This window comes from Onychostoma macrolepis, chromosome 07 (genome assembly GCF_012432095.1).
Source record: "Onychostoma macrolepis isolate SWU-2019 chromosome 07, ASM1243209v1, whole genome shotgun sequence".
NCBI classification, from domain to species: domain Eukaryota; kingdom Metazoa; phylum Chordata; class Actinopteri; order Cypriniformes; family Cyprinidae; genus Onychostoma; species Onychostoma macrolepis.
Window position 1 is genome coordinate 24,935,457 of NC_081161.1, and position 22,734 is coordinate 24,958,190.

Consider the following 22,734-nt stretch of genomic DNA (forward strand, 5'->3'; position numbering starts at 1 on the left):
TGATTAGTAATATGAATTTAATTTGGACAATTTTGAAGGTGATTTTCTCAATATTTTGATTTTTTTGCACCCTCAGATTCCAGATTTTCAAATAGTTGTATCTCGGCCAAATATTGTCCGATCCTAACAAACCATACATCAATGGAAAGCTTATTTATTCCACTTTCAGATTATGTATGAATCTCAATTTCAAAAAATTGACACTTAAGACTGGTTTTGTGGTCCAGGGTCACATTTGTCTGCCATAGTTTGTCCAAACAATCATAAGAAATCCTGGTTCTTGTACAGCTCTTTTTATAGTCTAAGGGTGTATTCACACCAGGAAAGTCCGCTAGTTCACTTGCTTTGCTTTCACACTTCCCTTTTTGCAAGTAAACCAGAAATTGTAAACAAAACCACACGTGTGCTAAGGTCATCCATTTATTGGTTCATCCATTCACCAGAGTTCGTTTGGAACTGGACCGAGACCACCTCTTCAGCTGGGTCTCGGTACGGTTGCTTGGTCCACACCTGAGTGCGATTTCTGTATTCACACCTGCCCAAATGATCCGCACCAAGGGGGGAAATGAACTTGGGTTCGATTCAGTCGAACCAAACAAGACAAGTGTGAATACACCCTAAAATTAAATGTGCTTTTACATAGACTGTGACTTTGCTTCTTTTTGCTGGTTCAGCTGATAATATTTCAAAGTTTGTGACTTTATGAAGGCAAATCATATGGTTGCATTTTGTTTTGAAAGACAAAGAAAATTCTTTTTAGTGTTGTTTTACCTTTAGTAGGGATGTATCTCTAACATCCATACCTAAATCTACACTCGTGCAAAGCATATCAACAGACTTTGTCAGACAGGTTAACAATATTACCATAGCATATTTTTTACCATAGCTCTTTTTCAAAAGAGCCGTAGCATTCGTAAATGCATGCAAAGATAGCTAAGGAGAAACAGACTTTTGATAACCTAACGCATGCAACCGGGTTTCAGGTGAAGTGGAAACCCCCTGCCTGGTTACAGCTCACTGGCTGTCAAGAGTGCAGCTTGAATTCAGGGCGAGGAGTTTTATTTTTGGCATGGAAAAGGGGTAGGTCAACATGTCCTGTTGCTCTGTTCTACTAATCTTCCCCCAGCACACTCGGAGTTGGACCCTGCAGCTGCACACTTAATTGCACACAATACTTGCACAGGTAAAAAAAAAATGCACAATTTAGCTTTCATGAACTGTGTGAGTGGGATCAGTTAGTAGGTGTCTGGTGCATGGCTCTGTGAGAGACATTAGGCCTCGGCTTGCTGTGCTGACTAAAGTATCAAAGTGCCTGCTTTAAAACCATTGAAAGCTGCTTTTTTCATTTAACATCTTTGTTTGACAGATATAATATTTACCAATTTGTGGCCTTTATGCTCTTTGTATTTGTATTTCACAGTACCTCTACAGTACTACAATATAATTGATATCTATCTCATATCTGTCTGTTCCATCTTTTTTTGCAGATCAGCATAATCTCTCTTCTCTAGATTTACCGTAAGTCTCACAAATGCTCGTAACACTATCATCATACCTATTAAAATATTGCAGTTGAATGTATTATAATACCTAATTGCTGACAGTGCAACCTATTATCATGAAGTCTTTTCTCTGTTAAATTGAGGAACAGGGAATTAGAGGCAAAATCGGGCATGTCTCAGGTCTCTGCTTATCTCACAGAGCAGTTTTATTAGTCAGCCAGGCAATTAGATCACTGAGGTTATATAATGCAATATAGTGGATTATTAAATGGATTCTAATGGATATATCAGTTAGTGTCATCTTCACGTCTATGCTGTTGTGTGAGAATTGAGGCTGGGGTGTTTATCTTTCCAGTCTTATTGTGGCTGCAGGGTGTGAGCAAAAATAAAATGTAGAGCACCTCATGATCACATTTCAGCGACACTACTGCCACACAGGCGCTAGAATACATTCAGATACCAAAGTAACCTAGATACAGAATGAGTCACAGACTATTTACTTGCAAGAATATTAATTTGGCGATATTCTGTAAAGTAGTCAATTTAGATTTGGTAATTTCTGTCATATTATGCAAGTGTCATGCATGCTTATCAACCTAAATTAACAGAGGTGGAAAAACCTACCTCTCCGCAAAATTACTTGTTGTTGTTGTAGTATTTATAAATGCCCGTGTATGTTCTTAAAAAACTATGGAACTGAAGAGGAAAGAGTATGGACAAAGTGAGAAAACATTCACAGAAAATTGATATGTTTTATTATTATATGTTTTTGTGACAATTACACCTTCCACTGCACGGTCACTTGGAGATTGGTTTACATGTGTGGACTGTGTAATGCTGCTTAATAGAATGTTATTCACTTATATGGAGAAAATATTCTAGAAAAATCATGAGAGGGAAGAAAAATTACAAAAATGAGAGCAGGACGGTGAGAGTTAAAACGTTCAGGATTAAACTAAATTTAATTAAACAAAAAGAGAACTTTAACAGATAAAAAGTAATAATTCAATATTTTGACAGAAAAAAATAAAAAATATCAAAACAAAAAGCAAACATGTACATGTATCTTGCAGTAAATTAATATACAGCACTTCGTGCCACTGGGTTCAGAGATGACAGTTCAGATTATTGTCCGATACCCTCTTCCAGACTACATTCTGTATTTAATACTGACTGGTGTTGTTCCTCTATCTGTACTAAACACTTACTGAATTGAAAAACTCTGACATAATACACTGCAAGTGGAAAAATACATTTGTTTAGACAAAAATCAGGACAGTGGCTCTCCAGTAGCAGGTTTGGGCACCAATGATTTAAGGTTTGACACATAAATGAGATGTTATAAAAGTAACTAAAAACCCCACTATAATTTTTCCATCATTAAAACAGCATCTTTGTTTCCAAATATTTAATTTCTCACAATACTTTCTGTCAATTGTACTTGGTTATATGAGTTGTTAAAGTTTCAAATTGATTTTCTTCATCAGTTAAGTCATTCGATGTGTCTGTGGCTTTGCTTGGCACCACTTTGATTTTACTTAAAATGTAGGGCAGCAATTAAAACAAGTTTTCAATATTAGTGGGTTTAAATTTTGTACAGTGCAATAACTGTAGGACAATGATCGCATCAGCATCCTGTCTTCAGACATCTTTGTGATTAGCAGCCAGCTAAACAGAGAGAGAAAAAATAATTTAGAACATACATCATAAATACCATCAAGTGAGACACACACACACACACACACACACACACATGCATATATATATATATATATATATGTGATGCAGTAGACCCTTGCAGATCTACTGTGGGACGTTTTAGGTCTGGGAAAAAAATAGATAAATGATGGCTTGACCCGTAGAAGTATATATATATATATATATATATATATATTAGTGCTGTCAAACAATTAATCGCGATTAATCGCATCCAAAATAAAAGTTTTTGTTAACATAATGAGTGTGTATGAATGAATGAAGCATTTATATAGCGCTTTTATTGTGTATTGCTACACACCCAAAACACTTTACAATCATGTGGGGGGGTCTCTCCTCAACCACCAGTGTGCAGCATCCACATAAATATACTGTGTATATTTATTATGTATATATAAATACAAACACATGCATGTATATATTTTAGAAAAATTTTATGTTTATATATTAAATATATTTATAAATAATAATATAAATATATAAATGTATATACATGTAAATATTTTCAAAAATATATACTGTATGTGTGTGTATTTATATATACATAATAAATAAACACAGTACACACACATATATTATGTAAACATATATTATGTAAAACTTGTATTTTGGATGCGATTAATCACGATTAATCGTTTGACAGCACTGATATATATATCACCATATATAATAATGGAGTGAAATTCACAGTGTGTATGGAAAAAGAGAGATCAAGTTTAAAGCCAAAGTTAGCATTCAGTTAGAACTGAAGTTTTATTTTTAATACCAGACATCTATTTGTGGCTTGTTTTTAATGCAGGTTTTGAAATGCTGATGGCTTTAAGTTATGGTAGTCAGCCTAATCTGCTTCCACAGCAGTACCCTCCTCCTCTACTGCCAAAACCAGGGCGAGACAATGCCCGTCTGCAGAAACTCCTGAAGAAAAATGCCAAGAAGAAAGTCGGCTCTTCCTCTCAGACACCCATCCCATTCAGGTCCAATTTGTCGCCAGTCAATGAGGCCAGCCCTGACCTGGAGCACAGTGACCACTCCACCCCTCCAAGGACTCCAGAAACCCCTCTCTTCAGCAGGACCCTCGACTCTCAATATTCCTCCAGCAGCCCGTTCTACCGTCACTCCACCTCCCCATACTTATACCCTGCCAACAGCTCACGCTACAGCTCTACGCCCACACTGTCGGCCCAATCGTACTCTTACCCTGCCCGATCACTGGAGCACCAGATAGCACCTCTATACACATGCTCATCTATCCTTTTTGATGATGACTCGGAGCAGGCCACAGACTCTGACCCAGATACGTCCTTTGAGATAGCCTTCAGTCAAACCCTTCAGTCCATTTCCTCAAGAGCAGGGACGACTCATGGCACATTCGGTGAACGACAGACCTATCAAGCCTCAGTACAAATGCAAGCTCCCCCTTTGGCTCCAGTTCAACCTCCCGCTCCAAATTTGACATCGGCCTGTGCGCCGGGTTACCAGACACAGCCTTCCATCTCTCAGGTTCCAGTGAGCCAATCCAACAGGGAAGGATATAAAAACGTTGCACCTGCACCCATTACTCACACACATCTCACACATAATCACGTCATGGAAACAGCTGGGTCACACTTCAAGACTTCCACAATGGAGAAAATAGCTGCTTTTCCACAAACAAGGATTTATACTCCAAAAACCTCCTTTTATGAGATATCAAAGCCACCTATTCAGGACTCCTGGACCTGTGGTTCAACGTTTCAAGGAGAAGTACAATTTAATGCAAAAAATCCAGTGATAGATGTTAAACAAAATTCAGGGATGCTGGCTGAAGCTCAAACACCTTCTAGTCAGATAAATACATATGTAACCCCAGTTACAGGGGCAAAAAGACCTGTTTTGGAGGCTTCTGCAGATAATCAACCCTTATTTAACTCTACATTATCCACCACAACGGTCTCTACAGAAAACCAAAAGGGGCCCATGCCTCAAAATCACCGGCTCCAGCCTCCCTTATCGACTAGTGTAAAAGCTAAAAGTGCAGCTGTTGATCATGATGATGCCTTGAAAAAAATTGCCGTGGATAAAATAAGGAATTCCATTCCAAATGGTGTTGTGTTCACCACAGGACTCAAACCGTTCATTTCTAATGCCTATTCTGAGGAATGCTTGACACCAAAGATTTCTAAATGTGAAGTTTCCTTATCCAAGACCCTTGCTGAAGCTAGTAAGTCAAGCTCTAGAGCATGTGAGGTGCTTACATCTACAGTTCCACAGGAGTATCCAATGACTAAAACTGAAACTTCAGAAACCTGTATAATGACACCAGCCAAGGCTGTTCCAACACATATAAGTGAGGAGACGTCCATGCTTGTACTCTCCCGAAACTATCAAACACCAAGTACGCCTGTATACTGGTCACCAAGACCACCAGCACGCTTTGTGGGCAACCAGAGGCCATCACAAAATGATACTAACATCCCGAAACGAAAGTCAATATACTACGGTTTGACACCTGCTGAATATGCTGCTTATGGTGGAATCAAGGTGAATTCACATGGTGATCCATCTGTATCTAAGCCTGAAGTACCAGAAGAGTTTAAAAACATGACATGTAAGAATTACATGTCCAAATCTCCAACTCAAGAAAAGTTCAGCATCATATCTGATTTCAATGCAGAGAAACCCACAGAGGCTTTACAAACTTCAGTGGCTGCGCTGCCCTCACAGATCTTGATGACAAACCAAACGAAGGCACAAGTATCTGACAAAACTGAAATACAAACTATCAGCAATTCCACTTCAGAAATACCAGTTCAAATTCTGAAGGAGAAAGAGACAATCCCTGGAGTAAAACCAATGCCTCTAGCTTTAAATCCTGAAGATACAATGTACCATGGGCTTCAAACTACACCTTTAAGAATGGCCATAAACCCCACTGCTGTAGCAGAGGCTCCTAGACAACTAAATTCAGGGTCCACAGACATCGCCACCCCTCCTTTTACAGCAGAGGGGAAAAAAATGCCAACCTACCCTTTTCCTCTAGTACAGTCAAATATTCCGAACTCAGATATAACCGGATTGTTAACAAAGAAGTTCTTGTCGGTTCAAAATATCAGACAGCAAATGGTGCAGTCAGAGAATGCACACAGATCTATATATCCAACAGAAAGCTTTAATCCTGCATCAGTGAAAGCAATGCAATTACAAGTTTCTACAAATCAAGAACAGAAAACAATGTCATGTTTATCCAAGTGTTCTTTAGAAACCCATCAGACTTACTCTGCTGTCACTGACTCTACTACTACTACCGATCCAGGTAACGAACTCCACAATATCATGAACACCAAAAATGAAAGCTTCAATAAACTCACAACAAACTCAACCAATGTCACAGACTCTAGAATGCCATCTGCAGACACCAGAAGTTACACTAAAGTCCCCCCTGATATTAAATCTACAGCCCTCTCAAAGTTGGAGGAAACTCACTCAAGCTCAAGGTTAGGTGCATCTATCTTTACATCCCCCTCAAAGACAGAAATATCCAGACCTAGAGCCTCATGTATGTCTAATGCAGACAGTCCTGATGTTTTGCCCAAATCAAACATATTTAATCCTCCAACTCCTGCTAAAACAGATATATTTAATAGTACAAGTCACTCCAAACCAGAGGCATTTCAACTGGCAAATACATTTAAATCAGATATATCTAATTCTGTAGTTTACTCTAAATCAGAAGCAAATAAAACTGCAGTTTTAATAAACCCAAATTCAACACCTTCCTCATTGAAACCCATTACTAAAATCAATCAAACCCCTGAAGAAACCAAAGGTCAGCAGATACAGAAACATGACATCAATGTGCAATCTATTCCAAGCCCTTCAAACAAAACAAGCAGATCATCCAAAGTCCCCTCAGAAGCACAGATATTTTCACCTGCACCTAACACTGAAGCCCCAGTCACCCACCTGGCAATGGATAAATCTTCTAAACTAGACAACAGCAAAGAAGGATTAATACCTCTAAGCACTAATATAAAAGAGCTAAACTCACCTACAGATTTGGCATCAGACTTACAGGACTCCAATAAAACAAAAACTGATTTCAAAGCTGCAGCTAAAGTTACGGTTGAATCTAAATTAAGCAATTCAACAATGCAACAAAGAAATTTAAAAGAAATGATCAAACCTTCAAATAACGTACACCAAGACACCAAATCAAATATGGAAATTGTGGAAACCAAATCCGTAAAATCTGATACTCAAAAGCCTTTACCGTCTTCAAATATGAAGTCTCTTCGAAAAGCTCTAAGTGCAGAAAATAGTCTTGCCGCCATGATTCTCAAAGCTGCCAAATCTCTACCACTCTCTGCATCTGAAAGCTCTGCTAAATCCCAGACACAAGCCAAAGTATCTCATTTGGATGTAAAGCCACAACATGCTCAGGATTCAAAAGTTGATCTTGTCACAGATGCTAAAGTCAAAGTGTTGAAGTCTGATACCTCAAAACCTCAAAAGTGTTCAAAAGATTCATTAGTAACTGAAAGGCAAAATGAGGCTGTAGCCACTGAAGATGGCAAGTTTAAAGAGACTCTCTCTGAACCCACACTAGATGATCAGAAGAGACAAAATGATGAACCTATGGGTGCTCAGAAACCCAAAGGCCTGAAGGCCAAGCTCAGTGGCTGGACAAGGCTGAAAAAGCACATGGTGGTTGAACCTGAAGCCCCCAGTTTTCCAGAGTCTGAGGTGGATAAAAATGCTCAGAAAGCAGATATAAAAATAAGTGGTAAAGACAAGTCTGGAGGGGCCAAAGAAGAGTCATTGGGTGGACAGGATGTGCTGAAAAAGAAAGATGAGCCCAGGGCAACAAAAATGTGGGATGCTGTACTATTTCATATGTTTGCAACAAAGGAGAACATTATGAATCAGATACATAGCAACAAAACTGAGGATGAGCGGAAAAAAATAGAGAATGATAGTCAGTTAGTCCCATCCTTTGTCCATCGCCTGCCCATCCTTCTCTACAGTCCACGATTCAATGCCCGGAAGCTGAAGGAGGCGGCTGCGAAACCTCTAAACAAAATAGCAACCACCTTTGAAAGAGGGCTGCTGCATCGCAAACAGAAAGGTGAAGAGCCGAAAGACTTCAACAGAACAGCCAAGGGATTTGGTGCATCTACAGGAAAAACAGCAGATGTTTGATTGCATTTCAAATGTACAGTTGACTTTAACTACAAGTTTATACAATTATGTAGCGTTGTAGTACTGTAAATTTATTTCATGAAATCAACAACAGCGAGACAAGCAAGCTATGCACTGCGCTCTGCTGTGAGCAGTGCAGTAAGGGCTGGTCAGCAGAAATGGAGGCCTAGTGCATTCCTGCATTGAGAGGGCGAATGATGGGTGCAGCTGTTCGGGATGTGGCGAGTGAGGAAGTGAGCAAGGGCTGAAAACGTAATGGTGAGAATGATCAAACAAGGAAAGTGGCTCAGAGTGAAGCGTGGCATCCAGGAGATGTATGCTGGGTTTAGGTTTGCTTTACGTCAGCTGAGCTGGGTGGTGCGAGCAGACGTGTTTAGAATAGAGAGCTTCAGAATGTGACATTTTGAGCGGCGTCAAGAGTCCTGCTCAGAATGAGTTATGACATGATGGTGTTGTTGTTCATGTACAGTGGGGGCCAAAATTATTAGAACACTATTATTTTCACCAGTTAAAAAAATGCTTTTAAGTCAGTTATTTCTATGTTTTTCTGCAGTGTGTCAGTAATATCAGTTTACATTTCCAAACAAAAATTTTACCATTAATTGTAATAATCCAGTGAGATTTTTGTTTGCAGAAGGAGCCTGTCAACAGCCAGTGCTCCACACAGAGATCTAATCTTATCATCATCCAGGCTGTCTGGAATGACATGAAGAAACAGAACAAACTGAGACAGACTAAATCCAGAAGAACTGTGGCAACGTCTCCAAGATGCTTCAAGAAACCTACCTGCAAAGCAACAGTCCTGTTAAAAGTTTCAGGCACTTGTGTAAAAATGCTGTAAAATATAGACTAAAAAAAGCAGTTTTTGCCCTAGGTGTACTTGCGCGCAGTTTTGCAGGTAGGTCTCTTTAAGTGTCTTGGAGATGTTGCCACAGTTCTTCTGGATTTAGTCTGTCTCAGTTTGTTCTGTTTCTTCATGTCATTCCAGACAGACTGAATGATAATCAGATCAGATCTCTGTTTGGAGCACTGGCTGTTGTCAGACTCCAAAAATCTCACTGGATTATTACAATTAATGGCAAAATGAATGTTTGCACTGTAAAAAGTGATAAGTTGACTTAACTTAAAAAAATTTAGGAAATTATTTACTTAATAATTTTAAGGCAATGGGTTTCCTCAATTTTTTTAAGTTAAGTCAACTTATCACTTTTTACAGTGTGGAAATGTAAACTGATATTTCCTACTGTCACACTACAGCAAATGATAGAAAAGAGACTTAATACTAGTGTTCTAATAATTTTGGCCACTACTTTGAGGAAAAAGTGGAAAAGTATAACTAGAACATGTAGGGAAGACATTTACATCTCAAGGTGCTGATCATGGAATAAGACTAAAATGTACTGTATGTGATCCCCACTTTGTGTCATAAAAACTAGTTTCAGATGTGTTATTTTTTAACATTCTTTCTTTCTTTTTTAAGTTTAAAACCAGTGTTGGATGTTTTCTTACTGACACATTTCTAGTGAAATGTTGCAAGTGATTTCATGCTTATGTATTCATTTCTTGTTGAGTGTCATGAATACTGAGCACGCTTAGACTGATAGATGTCAGGACAGGAGGCATGTGAAATTTACAGAATACTACCTAGGACTGCAGGGGGAACTCTTTATAAGCTTGTACTTCAGGGATCTCTGTTGCAAAACCCAAATGACTGTCATGTCATGCCCTTTACTCACTCCACATGCACATAGCTCTGAGTAGTTCAACTTTGGCACGGTTCTGAGACCTAGTTCTGTGTAGTAGCACAGAGTTGGCTGCGAAGATCCTAAATAAACCCTTCAAACAGAACCAGCACAGAGTGCATTTGTTATGCAAGATAACAGTGAGAAACCACAATAAAATATCTTCAACAATTAATCATCATACACTGCCCTACCCTGTGCACCCATAAGGTGTACATCTAAGTGTGTTTGTTTTTGTAGATAAGCAGCAATGTACAGCACATTATCATGTTTTAGTTACTTTGATAAAGCATGAACTATTTCTGTATAGTAATGAACATGCTGAGTTTATATTTTGCTATTTTGAATAAAAGATTTTAATAAAGAAAGTAAATTTCTTACTTGTTCTTCAGTTTGTATCATCATTTATGAAGACCTTCTCATATTTCCCGTGCCCATTCTCAACAAATTTGTACCTTTTTCCAGCCAGTCCCTGAAAAGGTAAAGGTCACATTACAGCCTTGTAAAACCTCAAAAAACCAAGTGAAGAGGATTTAAGTATTACTCAATCTGCAGTAGCATCTTACAGGAGCCTTTGCTATGAACAGCCAAACTCAAGTGATGATTATAAGAACTGATGTTGTTCATTGTTTTTTTTAACACAATTAAATCCCAACATAAGTTTAGAGAAATGTTTGTGTAAGGTTGATCGTGGTTTAGTACTACGAGGAGTCTTGATGTACCTTTGCAAATTGTTTATCCGGTGATGAGGCATCTCCCAGATTTTCCCACATGCATTTTATGTTACGCACCTCACCAGCCTTAACATCCTGACACTAACACACACAAAGAAAGATTATTAAAAATAAAATAAAATAAGATTAATTTTTCATCCATAAAACTGCATACAGTTTAGCAAGTTCATTTTTATCTTGGTCTTCAGGTCGTAACCACTAGATGGAGTCATTAAACCACAAGCATGTTTCAGGGATCTCTCCCGTCACATGACTTGCCACAGCATGAACTTCACAACTTTTTTTATATTTTCAGTTGATCACATCCAGAAAACACATATAAACAAGTCCAAAACAAAAATAGTTGATCTCAAAGAGTGAAAGAGTGCAAAGAGTGAGAAACCACTTAAACTCATCCACTCAACTTTAAAGAATCTATAGAGAAAAAAGAGATAGGAATTGTTTACCTTCCAGAAAAGGATGAGAAGAACATCAGACACAAGAAAAGTGTAAAGAAGAGAACTAAAGATGAAGAAAAAGAAGATAGAGGATACAACAGATTCAGAAGGAAATTTACTATTGGCTGGATTCAGAAACTATGTGATTAACATTCAGAGACTTACAGCTGCTTTGGAGGAGGGGCTCTTGATGCTGACATCACTGTTTCCTTTCACCCATTGGTTAATGAGATCTGCCACACCCACCTTCATTCCCTCTGTATCCTGAATCAGAGTAATTAGCCATCCTTTATTTATTCAATTACTCACTTACTCACTTTTTAGAGTCACACCAGAATAATGAAGAATGTGCAACATATCTGTGCGCTCATCTCACAAGTGAACAGAAATTCAGTTACAGTAACTAAACAATGACTGTGTCAGTAAAGAATCTGGTGATAGTTCACCCAAAAATGATAATTCTGTCATTGTTTATTTACTCACATGTCGTTCTAAATTTGTATGACTTTCTTCTGTGTAACACAATTATCAAAAAAAAAAAAAAGTAACTGGGGTCCAAAGTAACACTGAACCCCAATAGAGTGCAGCAGTAATAACATAATGTTGTAGGTAAACCCAGAAGTTTTAGGATTGCACTGAATCCCTCAAGAAAAACCCCATAGGACTTTTCCATTTCCTTTCAGATTATTGCAGAAAAAAGCTTTTTATGATTCTTACACATTTTGTTTACCATTATAATCTTCACAAACTAGCACACTTTTATCAATTTTAATGCCTAAATAAATTTACCAGAAGTAAAAAGCTAAATGTAGGTTTTTAAAACAAACTACACCAGAGTCGCATGACTTTAATGTCACCTTCAACAAGTCTTCACTTAAAAGATACTTTCCCTGAAAGTATGAGTTATAATAGTTTGCAAGAACGTAATTATAAACACACCGAGGCTGAGAAGGCAGACTAGTGATTAGATGAGTTTTCAGCTGTCAACATCTGTCCCCAACAACCTCTGAAGTACAATTTAGTTACTTCTTAGTAACTCTCTTTTTCAAGACAAGTAAAAGCTTGTCGTAGAATAAAATGTGAAAATATCTTCAGGCTTTTAATCAAAAAACATACTGACATCCAGACGATAGAAACTGCTATGAAAATGCTAACTTGTTTCCAGGTTTTGGCCTACAAAAATATGTCATCCTTTCAGCAGCCTATGATTTCCATTGTATGGCTGAAGAAAAAACATTCTGCAGAATATATTATTTAATGTTCTAAAGAAGAAAGAAAATCATACAAGATTGGCATGACATGAGACTTGAGTACATTTTTAGGGTGAGCTATCCCTTTAAAATACATAATAAAAATGTTTTGATAAACAATGGATGATCAGTGTAACTGTATAAACCTTGGAGGACACAGCCTTTGCTGAATTCGGATTCCAGGCTTCTCCCGCCTCAAACAGGGTCTTCCGAGCAGATACGGGTTCTGGCGGTGTTGGGACATCCATTACTTTTACTACACTGCCCTCTTTAGAGGACTCCTGCACACATGCAACAAACACACACTACTATAACCAGAAATATTACGTTATCTGGGACATCTGAAACACCTGCTTGACTCTGCAATAAAAGCACAGTAACACCTGGTTCCACAGTACACACATTTGCCATGGGGCTCTTACACGTTTCCTGACAGTTAGGTGTCAGGAAAACAGAACCCGCTGAAAACAATGATGTTTGAGCGTGTCAGCATGACTAAGAGAGGAAGTGCCTGGACATGCAGGGTGTCTGACAGCACCACATCAGTGCGATCAGAGTGATAAACATAAGAGCAGGTGAATGTAAGCACTGGGTGTGGTAACCAGTGATGGGAATAACGGCGTTATAAATAAACGGCGTTACTAACGGCGTTATTTTTTTCAGTAACGAGTAATCAAACGAATTACTGTTTTCCCCGTTACAACGCCGTTACCGTTACTGACAATAAAATGTGGCATTACTATATTATATTATTTGAATTTAATTTTTCAGTTCAACTGATTGGATGCGCAGTGTAGCTGTATTTGACGTACCATAAACTCTAGTGTGAAGGCACACACCTCGCCGTCGCTTTCTCTCACAAACACGCACGCAAAGAAAGATACAGAGCAAGAGAGTCTTTCATAACATGCAGAATTGACGCGCTACATGTAAACGATACTCTTTGTTGTATTTTCTTGTCAAAATAACGGAGTTCCTTTGGAATTCTTCAGCTTTTAAGAACTGCCGGGTTCTCTGGTAGTGGGCGGAGCTAAAGCGCAAAGGACAATCTCATTGGCTGGCGCTCACCTATTATCATCCCTGTTTTGATTTCAGCAAATCAATTCGAGCGAACGCAGACAACGTGATTAATATTCATGAACCCAGCAGCTCATTAATCCTTAGTGCGTTTTATATTTATGACAAATATGCATTCATACTTGGTTATTCTAATTACTAAAGTTCTATCATCATATAATATTAAATTATCATAATATTATATTATAATGCTTGACTGACTGATACTAAGTGTCAGTAGATAAATAGTGTAGATTAATGTAAAATGTTTTATAATAATAATTTATTCTTTTTAGTGTGCATTTAATTAATTTAACATATTAAATATTGGGGGCATCCAAAGTTATTTGACATTTGAACATTTTTTTAAAAAGTAACGCAATAGTTACTTTCCCTGGTAATTAGTTACTTTTATAATGATGTAACTCAGTTACTATTTGTGAGAAGTAACTAGTAACTATAACTAATTACTTTTTTAAAGTGCCCAACACTGGTGGTAATAACAAGAGTGTGTGCAAATACATTCATGCAAAAGCAGCAACAAGTGGCTGTGCAGGTGCATTTACAGGTTTAACTATGAAACTGACATTATACAAGTGCATGCGAAGGTAATTCACCTCAATGGCATGGTTGTACTGCTCCAGTCTGCCATCTAACTTCGAGATGATCGTGGGAGGCTGGGTCTTCTTTATGCTGTTCCTGTTTTCACAAACAGATGAAACATTACCTAAAGCACCACTGTTCTTCCAAGACACAGACCATCTCAGAACAAGCACGGACATGAAGAGCACCATTACTCATGACGTAATGCAAGATAAACAAAGGCTCTGTGAAGCATACTGTTTATACTGCATACAAGAATGAACAATGTGGAAAAGAATACCTGGTGATAAATTGGATTCTGAGACTGATACATGCACACGCACACACACACACACACACACACACAAAAAACCGACTAAACAAATCCTTCATCATTTCATGTTTAGTGAATAGGAGAAGGATACATAGGTAAAAACATGTCATATCACGTCTGCCTGCCTGAAAGGTGAACCATGTTTCAAACAGTTGTTCGTTCATGAATGAATCATTCATGTGTGGTGTTTAGATCAAAGAGAAAATACTGATGAACCCATGATGTCATACCACAGCACGGAAAAACAACAATTCACCCCTGCTTTTTCTCACATTCAATACTATGAGGAGGATTTTTTTTTTTAAATCCTGCAGTAAATCACTTGTGTATGTGTGTTTCCAAAGTCTGCTTACTTTTTTTTAATGGAGCGGTTTAGAGACTCAGTCCTCTCAGTAATCTGTAGACCAAAAGTAAAAGAACATTTATTAGGAAATAGATTCAGAGTATTTATGAATCTTCACATTACTGAGCATGAAAACACTTAAGGCGATATTTTGTGCAATGTTTCCAGGCAACAGGCAAAAAAAGTTAAATGCAGTGCAACTTCATTGGGTAACGGATGATGATTGCACAAAGTAAAACCGTAGTCTGTCAAAAGTTTGAGTCAATACTGAAGGGCAGTTCAGCCCATTGATGTTGTAAGCAGATTTATTTCATAATTTCACTTGGGGATTTGTATTTGGCTGTTCATATTCTTTGTTGATCCTGTAAATCCTTGTAGCCTGTTGCCCTTTATTTTCATCTACAAAATGTGTCCAGACCTTTAAAGATTCATTTTTGCCCAACAGGATAGGATGCATTCATTGCCCAAAAAAGTCATCCTGCCACACATTTCCTGAGTATTTTTAAAATCTCATCAACATACAATATGTGTTTATTATTTGTTGTGTTTAACTAATCTTTTGCCTTTAAAATGAAACTATTATTTTTCTCAAACATACGTATCTGGGGCATATTGATGCTGTCAAAAATGTATCACTAATTGCTTGAGTTGTACAGTATATCAGGATTAGTTTTATCGGAACACCGCAAAAGTAAGATGGAAGGAAATTTGACCATAGACATAAACAGAACAAATGCAAAACAAAGCAATTACAGCCAGAGCTTTATAAAGCAAAGGTAAGATGCATAGTAGCAGACATACATAAACACTCTAACGTACAATTTATGCTGTCATGCACATGCACAAAGTAAGCAACTCACCGAGCTTGTACCTTCTGATTGCCACTCCTCACCCTCAGCCTGAAACCAGCAAGCAACACACATACACACACAAAGCACCTTAGCCATGTAAAGCAGATGCTTCATGTTCTGTCATCTTTCTCCCTCAACCCACACCACCATTGCAAGGAAAAGATTAGAACCAAAAATAGCACAAGGAAGACGTCTGAGACACGCAAACAGCACATGGAAGATACCAGATCCAATTTCAGAGGGAAAACAAAACTGGGCACAATGCACAAACACGTTTTGTACAGTATGTCATGTTTTATGTCAGGCTGGGGACCTACCATTATCATTGGCCTTTCTGTGCCACAAGCATCACCAAATGGTAAAGCAAAAAACAAAAAAAAACAACAACAACACTACACTGTGAAATTAACTTTCGAATAAATTTCCCGAACATTCAACCCCAAACCAGGCATAGCCCTGCCCCCGATCTCATGCTATTTGTCGAACTGCAACAGACCATAATGTTTAAAGAGTGGAAGAGGACTTTTTGCAATTTTATTAAGTGAAATAAAGCATTATTTATTCCTTTTATGAATAAGTTTTCTTCATCAAGCTATTTCCTCACTATAATGTAGATTTTTTTGTTTTTGTTTTATTATCATTGGAGGCATTTGTTGATTTGGGGACAAATGTTGGAGACATTTGTCCCAACATGAGCAAACAAGACCACCCAGACTCTGCAGGGTGTTCAGTTGTCACCTTCCTGCAGAGTTTAGCTCCAACCTGCCTGACTAGACGTTTTTAGCAATCCTGAACAAAGTTAGTTTACTCACAGCTCTATTTGCAACACCACCGAGCTGCTATTACAGACATGCAAGACCAGCTCCTATCTACCTAAATGAGGAAATACTGAAATCTCAAAAACAGCTGGCCAAACTCACATTTAAATAATGTATTTTAAATCAAAAAATAAAATCTGGCATGAACTGTCCCATAAATATTGTCTTCCATGGGAGCCACACCCGCAGAGATGTCATGACTTTACCAATTGGTGATTGGCAGCTTATCTCATTCAAAGTAATATGAGGAAACCGTCTTGTCATATACACGTATACTTTGTCCCGAAGACCTTGATTTGCTGGTTCAGGTGTGTTTAATAAGAGTTGGAGCTAAACCCCGCAGGACACTTTTTACCCAGACCAACACGTGCAAAACACATGAATGCACACGTCATTAACTCTCTATAAAACACTAATCATTGCAGATATTGTTCTGCAGCTAAACATTGTGAGTCAGATAATGATGCCTGGTCAAAAGCAATTACAAATGATGAGATGAGATGAACTAAAGCATGTTCATGTTCATTTTAACTCTATTTAACAAGCATGTGAGGACATGTTGGTAATGAATCTTAAATTATAATGTGATTTTGTGTCTAATGGCGATGATGCCATACTTACCATGTAGGAGGGGCTCCTGGGGCTGAGAGGACTGAAGGGCTCCTCTGGATCTCCACTGGATATACTCAACCTCTTCAACTTTTCCATCACATCCCTCCTCTTCCTCTCTCGCTCCTCCTCTCTCATCCTCCTCTGCACCTCCTCATGAGTCTGATCTCCCGTGTCTCTATGCTGCTGGTTCTCTTCATTGCTCTTCACAAACACCTCCTCAGACACACTAAAGACAACAAGATTAAGAAAGGGCAACAATTCATGAACAAAATATTTTACCTCAGATGAATTTGAAATTGTTTTACCTTTCTGGACTGCTGACAGCTGCTGAATCGACTGAAGAGTCCATGTTGCTCTGTATCTTCAGTTCTCTAAGAAAGATTAAACAGGCTGAACTCAGGAAGGACATTTGTTCTGGGGAAATTGCGAAACTCACCTGATTTCTCATGTTATTTCTCAACACAGAGCCAGTATCAACATAACTCTATTGCTACCCAATCATTGACACATTCTTCTCAAACTATTCTCCTGCAGTGTGCTAAGGATATTACATTGTAGGGGTAACTCTTACAATGCTAGAAGTCATGGTCTCCACACGGTATGATAGATGTTGATTCATAAACGTTCTGTCTGATTCAGTGTCTGATTCAATTCCTCATATCGATTCAATCCAACTACAGAGTTTGTGACACTTTTGAGCAAATAGAGTCATTTGGCAATCGTTTGCATGTGGCTAAATAAGACAGCTCCATTTAAAGATGTGTTTTCTTGCCTTTAATTCACTGTACACAGCCTTTTAATATCATCATAGTCGATTAAAAATGTAAACTCACATTCACATCTCGGGTTGATTTCTTTTCTTGTGAAGCTTCAGAAACACTGGCATATAAACTATGCATTTCTACCAAATCCCTTGAAAAGATTAAAAATGAAGGTGGAATTGGGTGATGGTGGGAAGCTGGAAGAATGGTCATTCGATTGATGAGTGAGGTAAGCAGTATCATATTGCTTAATATTGTGACAGACAGGAATTAGATGAACAAGCTCCTCACAAACTGTCATTTAGAGATTTAAAGTGATTTGAAACATGTAAACTAACTCTCAATCCCTCAGATCTCTATTTCCATCCCTACATACTGTATATCAGTAAATAATTATAATTATATAAACATAACAATAACACACCATAACACAAGCATATTTATATTTTAAAGTTAGGATCGGTTTAAGCTTATAGTCTCCGTTGCTCCCTTGCTGTAGCTTTAACTGTATACGGTATTTTAACTCTTCTCATTGTAACTGTGTATATTTTACACATTACACAGGTTGATCTTCTTGAAATGTGTGCCTGTCTATGCCTGTACCTGTCATTTGTTTCCCTCCCCTCTTGTCCATTAGTGATGTATTGTCTCCCATTCTGTTGGAGGAGGACTGTGGAGGTGTAGGAAATCTTCATCTCTGCCTTCTTTTCTTTCTGTGAGTACAACAATTTCAGAAGCGTATATTAGGCACTTGAAAGACTGGTTATGATGCATGACTGGGTTAAGGGTTTACGAGTAAGAAGTATTATTTAAGTACTATCTTGTTAAATGCCTTCTTAATTAAATATCACACCTTCTCATCCATGTCATAGCTCTGATTTTGCTTTTTCCAGAAAGATGACTCATGACCTTTTGCCCTTCTTGGATCGTCCTCCTCTACACACCACTGTCCAGTCTCTCCCTCCTCCCTCTCTGCTGCCTTAATGTTATCCCTCCTTTCCTGGTCTCTGGCACCCGAGGCTACATCATCACCAACCTCATCCAGGTTTTGCTGGTTTGAAAGGGGGGGTCTGGTCTTTATGAATGGGGTGCTGTCGTACACATTTATATCATGCAGTTTACTTTGTTGAGCAGAGCTGGAACAAAGCTGGAGTTTTGAGTGACGGGAGCCGTTGAGATGTGTTTCTACATCTTTATGTTCCATTTGTCCCTGTTTGCGCCTGCTCAGATGTGTCCAATCGCTGAAGCCTTCGTCCTCTTCCAAAGAGGATGGATAGCTTGGAACCAGATCATTCTGACCCCTAACAAACAGTGAAAAACTTTCAGAAATGCCTCTCACTGGGATGCCAATATAAGAAAAGCAAATCTACTTACAACTGTTGAGTACGTTTGAATAGAATAGAATAGAATAAAATAGAATAGGTGACTGAATCAAAATAACAGGTGTGGTGTTGACACTTACACATAGAAACAGATTAACAAGCACACAAAGAAAGGCAGAGAAATTTGGCTTGAGCCAGAATCTGGCGGTTGAGATTCCATGGAAACAAAACAAATACACACACACACTGTGCAGTTTCTTCTATGTATTTGATGAAGAGTGGAGTATATTTTAGGTTTTTGAAACTAACTGGTTGTCCAGAGTCTGTGCAGTGCGAGGGCTGTCCTGTGGGGTCATAGGAGGCTCAGTAGAGGAACTGGCTCTTGCACGGCGTCGTTGTTCTCTCTCAATTTCTTCTGCATCCTCCAGACTGCGCTGAACAGTGATTCTGCGTAATAACAATTCATATAATACAAATTAGTATTAATCTTCATAATTTCTATGTTCAGGAACAGAATTTTGATCACTAAATCATGAATGCTGCTTTTGTGCAGACGTGTATACAGTATGCTGTAGTGTATATAGTCTTACACTGTGATGAAAATCTTCAGGCAGTAATTTTCAACTGATCAAACAATAATACATCACCATGATTGTGATAGCGATAAGGGTCATCTGACAGAAGGTAGGGTCAGAGATGGACAGGAAATAAGTCAAACATGGACAGGAAGTGCAGGGTTCACACTGACAGGAAATGGCTCACTGCCTTCCTCTACGGGGGCTTACATTACCAGAACTAAACAAAACAAATGGCACAACTAATTCTGCAGAGAAACTCTTTTACTGATTATTTACAATAATTGTGCAGAGGTGGATGATTACCAGACACTTTTATTGTTCTTTACAGATCAGAAAATATTTCTGTGCTTTCATCAATGAAATCACAAGTTTTACTGGAAGTGTAAGATTGGTGTAAACTTATAGATTATATTACACATGCCTCTGGGAACTGATGCACTGTTTGCTAATATTTTCTATAACCTGTCCTAAATGAGCAACAAAGGCATGCATTGTTACTTTATATACTGACACCATATCTAATGTGCAATCTAAGAACTTTATAACTGGTTGGCAGACCAAGCCAGAAAATAAAATAAAAGAAACAATAACATAGTTATAACAATAACTACCATTCAAAGATTTTGGCCAGTACGATTTTTACCTTATTATTATTCAGCAAGGATGCATGAAATTGACCAAAAGTGACAGTAAAGACATTTATTGTTCCATAAGATTTGAGGATTTCAAATGATGCTGTTTTGTCTATTCTTCAAAGATGTAAAAATGTATCAGGGTTTCCACAAAAATATTAAGCAGCACAACTGTTTTCAACATTGATAATATTGTTACGTGAGCAGTGAAAATCAGCATATTGGAATGATTTCTGAAGGATCATGTGACACTAATGATGGGAGTAATGACTAATGACTGCTGAAAATTCAGCCTTGCCATAACAACAATTTACATTTTAAAATATATAAAGAAAGACAGCTACTTTTTTATTGTTTTATTGTATTTTTGATCAAATAAATGCAGCTTTGGTAAGCATAAGAGACTTCTTTGAAAAACATCAAAAAAATCTTACTGACCCAACCTGTGATTCCAATTTAGACCCATTACTGTAAAACAAACCATCAAACAATATTCTGAATGTTTTTCTCCAAGTAAACAGTAAATCTTAATTCCATGATCACATTATGTTACACGTGGATACATGGAAGAAGAAAAACACATACATCAGAGTAGTTAAATTCTTTTACCACTCACGTTCTGCTTAAACATTTCAATCTGTTACAAAACATATGAATAAATGAACGTAGCAAGCACTAAATCAGAGTAGCCTAAATCTATAATATCAATAATAACTGCACCCTTTCCTTTGTTGAACAAACTTAGTGAGAATGGCTGGGTGGTGGAGCGGCTCAAATTTTCCGGCACAGTTTAGTGGAGCTCCGGGTCCTTAGGGCAGAGTGGGAGGGGGCCGCTGCTCTGTATCACAGATCCAGCAGATTTAGAGCAGGGGGTGATCTGATGATGTCACCACCCTCAGGAAAATTCCAGCCATAAAAGAAGCTATTGAGGCCTGTCACTGCCATTTCATATGATGTCATGAATTGACTCACCATGTGCTGTGTGAACAACAGCCATCTGGGACAGCTTTGGGACAGATTTTAATTTAACTACAGATACATCCAAAGAACAGATACGTTTTCATTTCATGACATATATATAGCAGCACAATCATATACCCTCAAAACCTCTGGAATGGCCTGATGATTTGGGTTTCACTTATATGCGCATTCATGCATTCTTTGACCATAGACCCGCAAAACAACCCACAAGAACTTTAACCCTTCCCCCTCAACACCCTGAAGAACTGGTAAACAGCAGAAAGAAGTTTTCCCCTCTTGACCTTTCTGTTCTGCCTGATAAATCCATTCTGTCCTCATGGCTGTCCGGTGCTACTCAGCATTTTTAGATAACAGATCATCACTATCAGCACATTAAAAGTTTAAAAGTCATGATTTAGGATATAAAAGTGAAGATTTATAAAACAGAATTTAATGAACTGCAGCACAATCTATTTAAAGGCAAAGAGACCAGTGTGACTCTGTAGACCAAAGACTCTGACCAACTGGCCACAGACAAACACATTCACACACACATGCGAACAAATCAACAACATCTCACCTCTGGAGTTTCTCCAATCCCTTCTTGCTGGAATTTCGTCGTAGGATTGAGCTGGACATGTTTTTGTGTTTCACTGTATCTCCTCACTGAAAACCCAGCTGTGACTGAAATGATATCTGACTGTGTGTTTCTCTCCTTTCCTGTGAGTCCTCTAAAGGGTGTGAATGTGCTCCCCTTCTTTCACTGAGCAGGATTTAGTCAATCTCCCTCTCTCTCTCTCTCTCTCTGTTCCACTCACTCCCTTCCTCTGTCTCTCTCCATGTGTTTTTCATTCAGAGCTTTGAAACTCTGGCTCCTGTCTTTTCCAGTTCTCTCTTCCAATCAGCAGAAAGCTAACCAGTCATGTGATGATCCCCTGGGGAAGTAAGATGATACCACACACACACACACACACACACACACACACATCCACACTTCAGAACAATAGCATCGCAGGACCAATAATAGTCTGTGCGTGTGTTGTCAGGCACTCAGTTCAGAACCATTATATCCACATGTATTGTTTACCTGCCCAAAGAACAAACAGGTAGGTTAAGGTAAATACATAAGTAGAGATAAACACTTAAGTTTCCCTTGTAATCATTATAATTCAACTAAATGAATCATGGCCTAACTAAAATAATAAAAACATGTGTGGGTGGAGAATAATAATAAGAAGAAGAATGAAAATAATTATATTAGCCATGGCACAATAGTGAGTTAAAATAATGTGTATAGCTAAAAGGGTGTGCATGTGAAGATGTATA

General features: G+C 38.2%; 2 protein-coding genes across 3 annotated transcripts; one reads left to right on the forward strand and one right to left on the reverse strand.

The window, feature by feature from the left end:
- The first annotated feature begins 1,079 nt into the window (after positions 1–1,079).
- Positions 1,080–10,512, forward strand: LOC131544736 (uncharacterized). Its single transcript, XM_058783149.1, has 3 exons — positions 1,080–1,183; positions 1,488–1,518; positions 4,018–10,512. Exon 3 carries the CDS (start codon positions 4,026–4,028, stop codon positions 8,394–8,396), a length of 4,371 nt encoding a protein of 1,456 aa, XP_058639132.1. The 5' UTR covers positions 1,080–1,183; positions 1,488–1,518; positions 4,018–4,025; the 3' UTR covers positions 8,397–10,512.
- lsp1b (lymphocyte specific protein 1 b) lies at positions 2,241–22,250 on the reverse strand. Of its 2 annotated transcripts, XM_058783150.1 has the most exons (14): positions 21,989–22,250; positions 19,548–19,685; positions 18,770–19,217; positions 18,520–18,629; positions 17,461–17,526; positions 17,165–17,381; positions 15,735–15,773; positions 14,885–14,928; positions 14,233–14,314; positions 12,706–12,840; positions 11,475–11,573; positions 10,861–10,953; positions 10,520–10,610; positions 2,241–3,170 (listed from the first exon to the last, which is right to left on the reverse strand). In XM_058783150.1, exons 1-13 carry the CDS (start codon positions 22,045–22,047, stop codon positions 10,527–10,529), a joined length of 1,614 nt encoding a protein of 537 aa, XP_058639133.1. In that variant the 5' UTR covers positions 22,048–22,250; the 3' UTR covers positions 2,241–3,170; positions 10,520–10,526. The 2 variants fall into 2 exon arrangements, with proteins under 2 accessions (XP_058639133.1, XP_058639134.1); XM_058783151.1 differs by lacking the exon at positions 15,735–15,773.
- Positions 22,251–22,734: the final 484 nt, after the last annotated feature.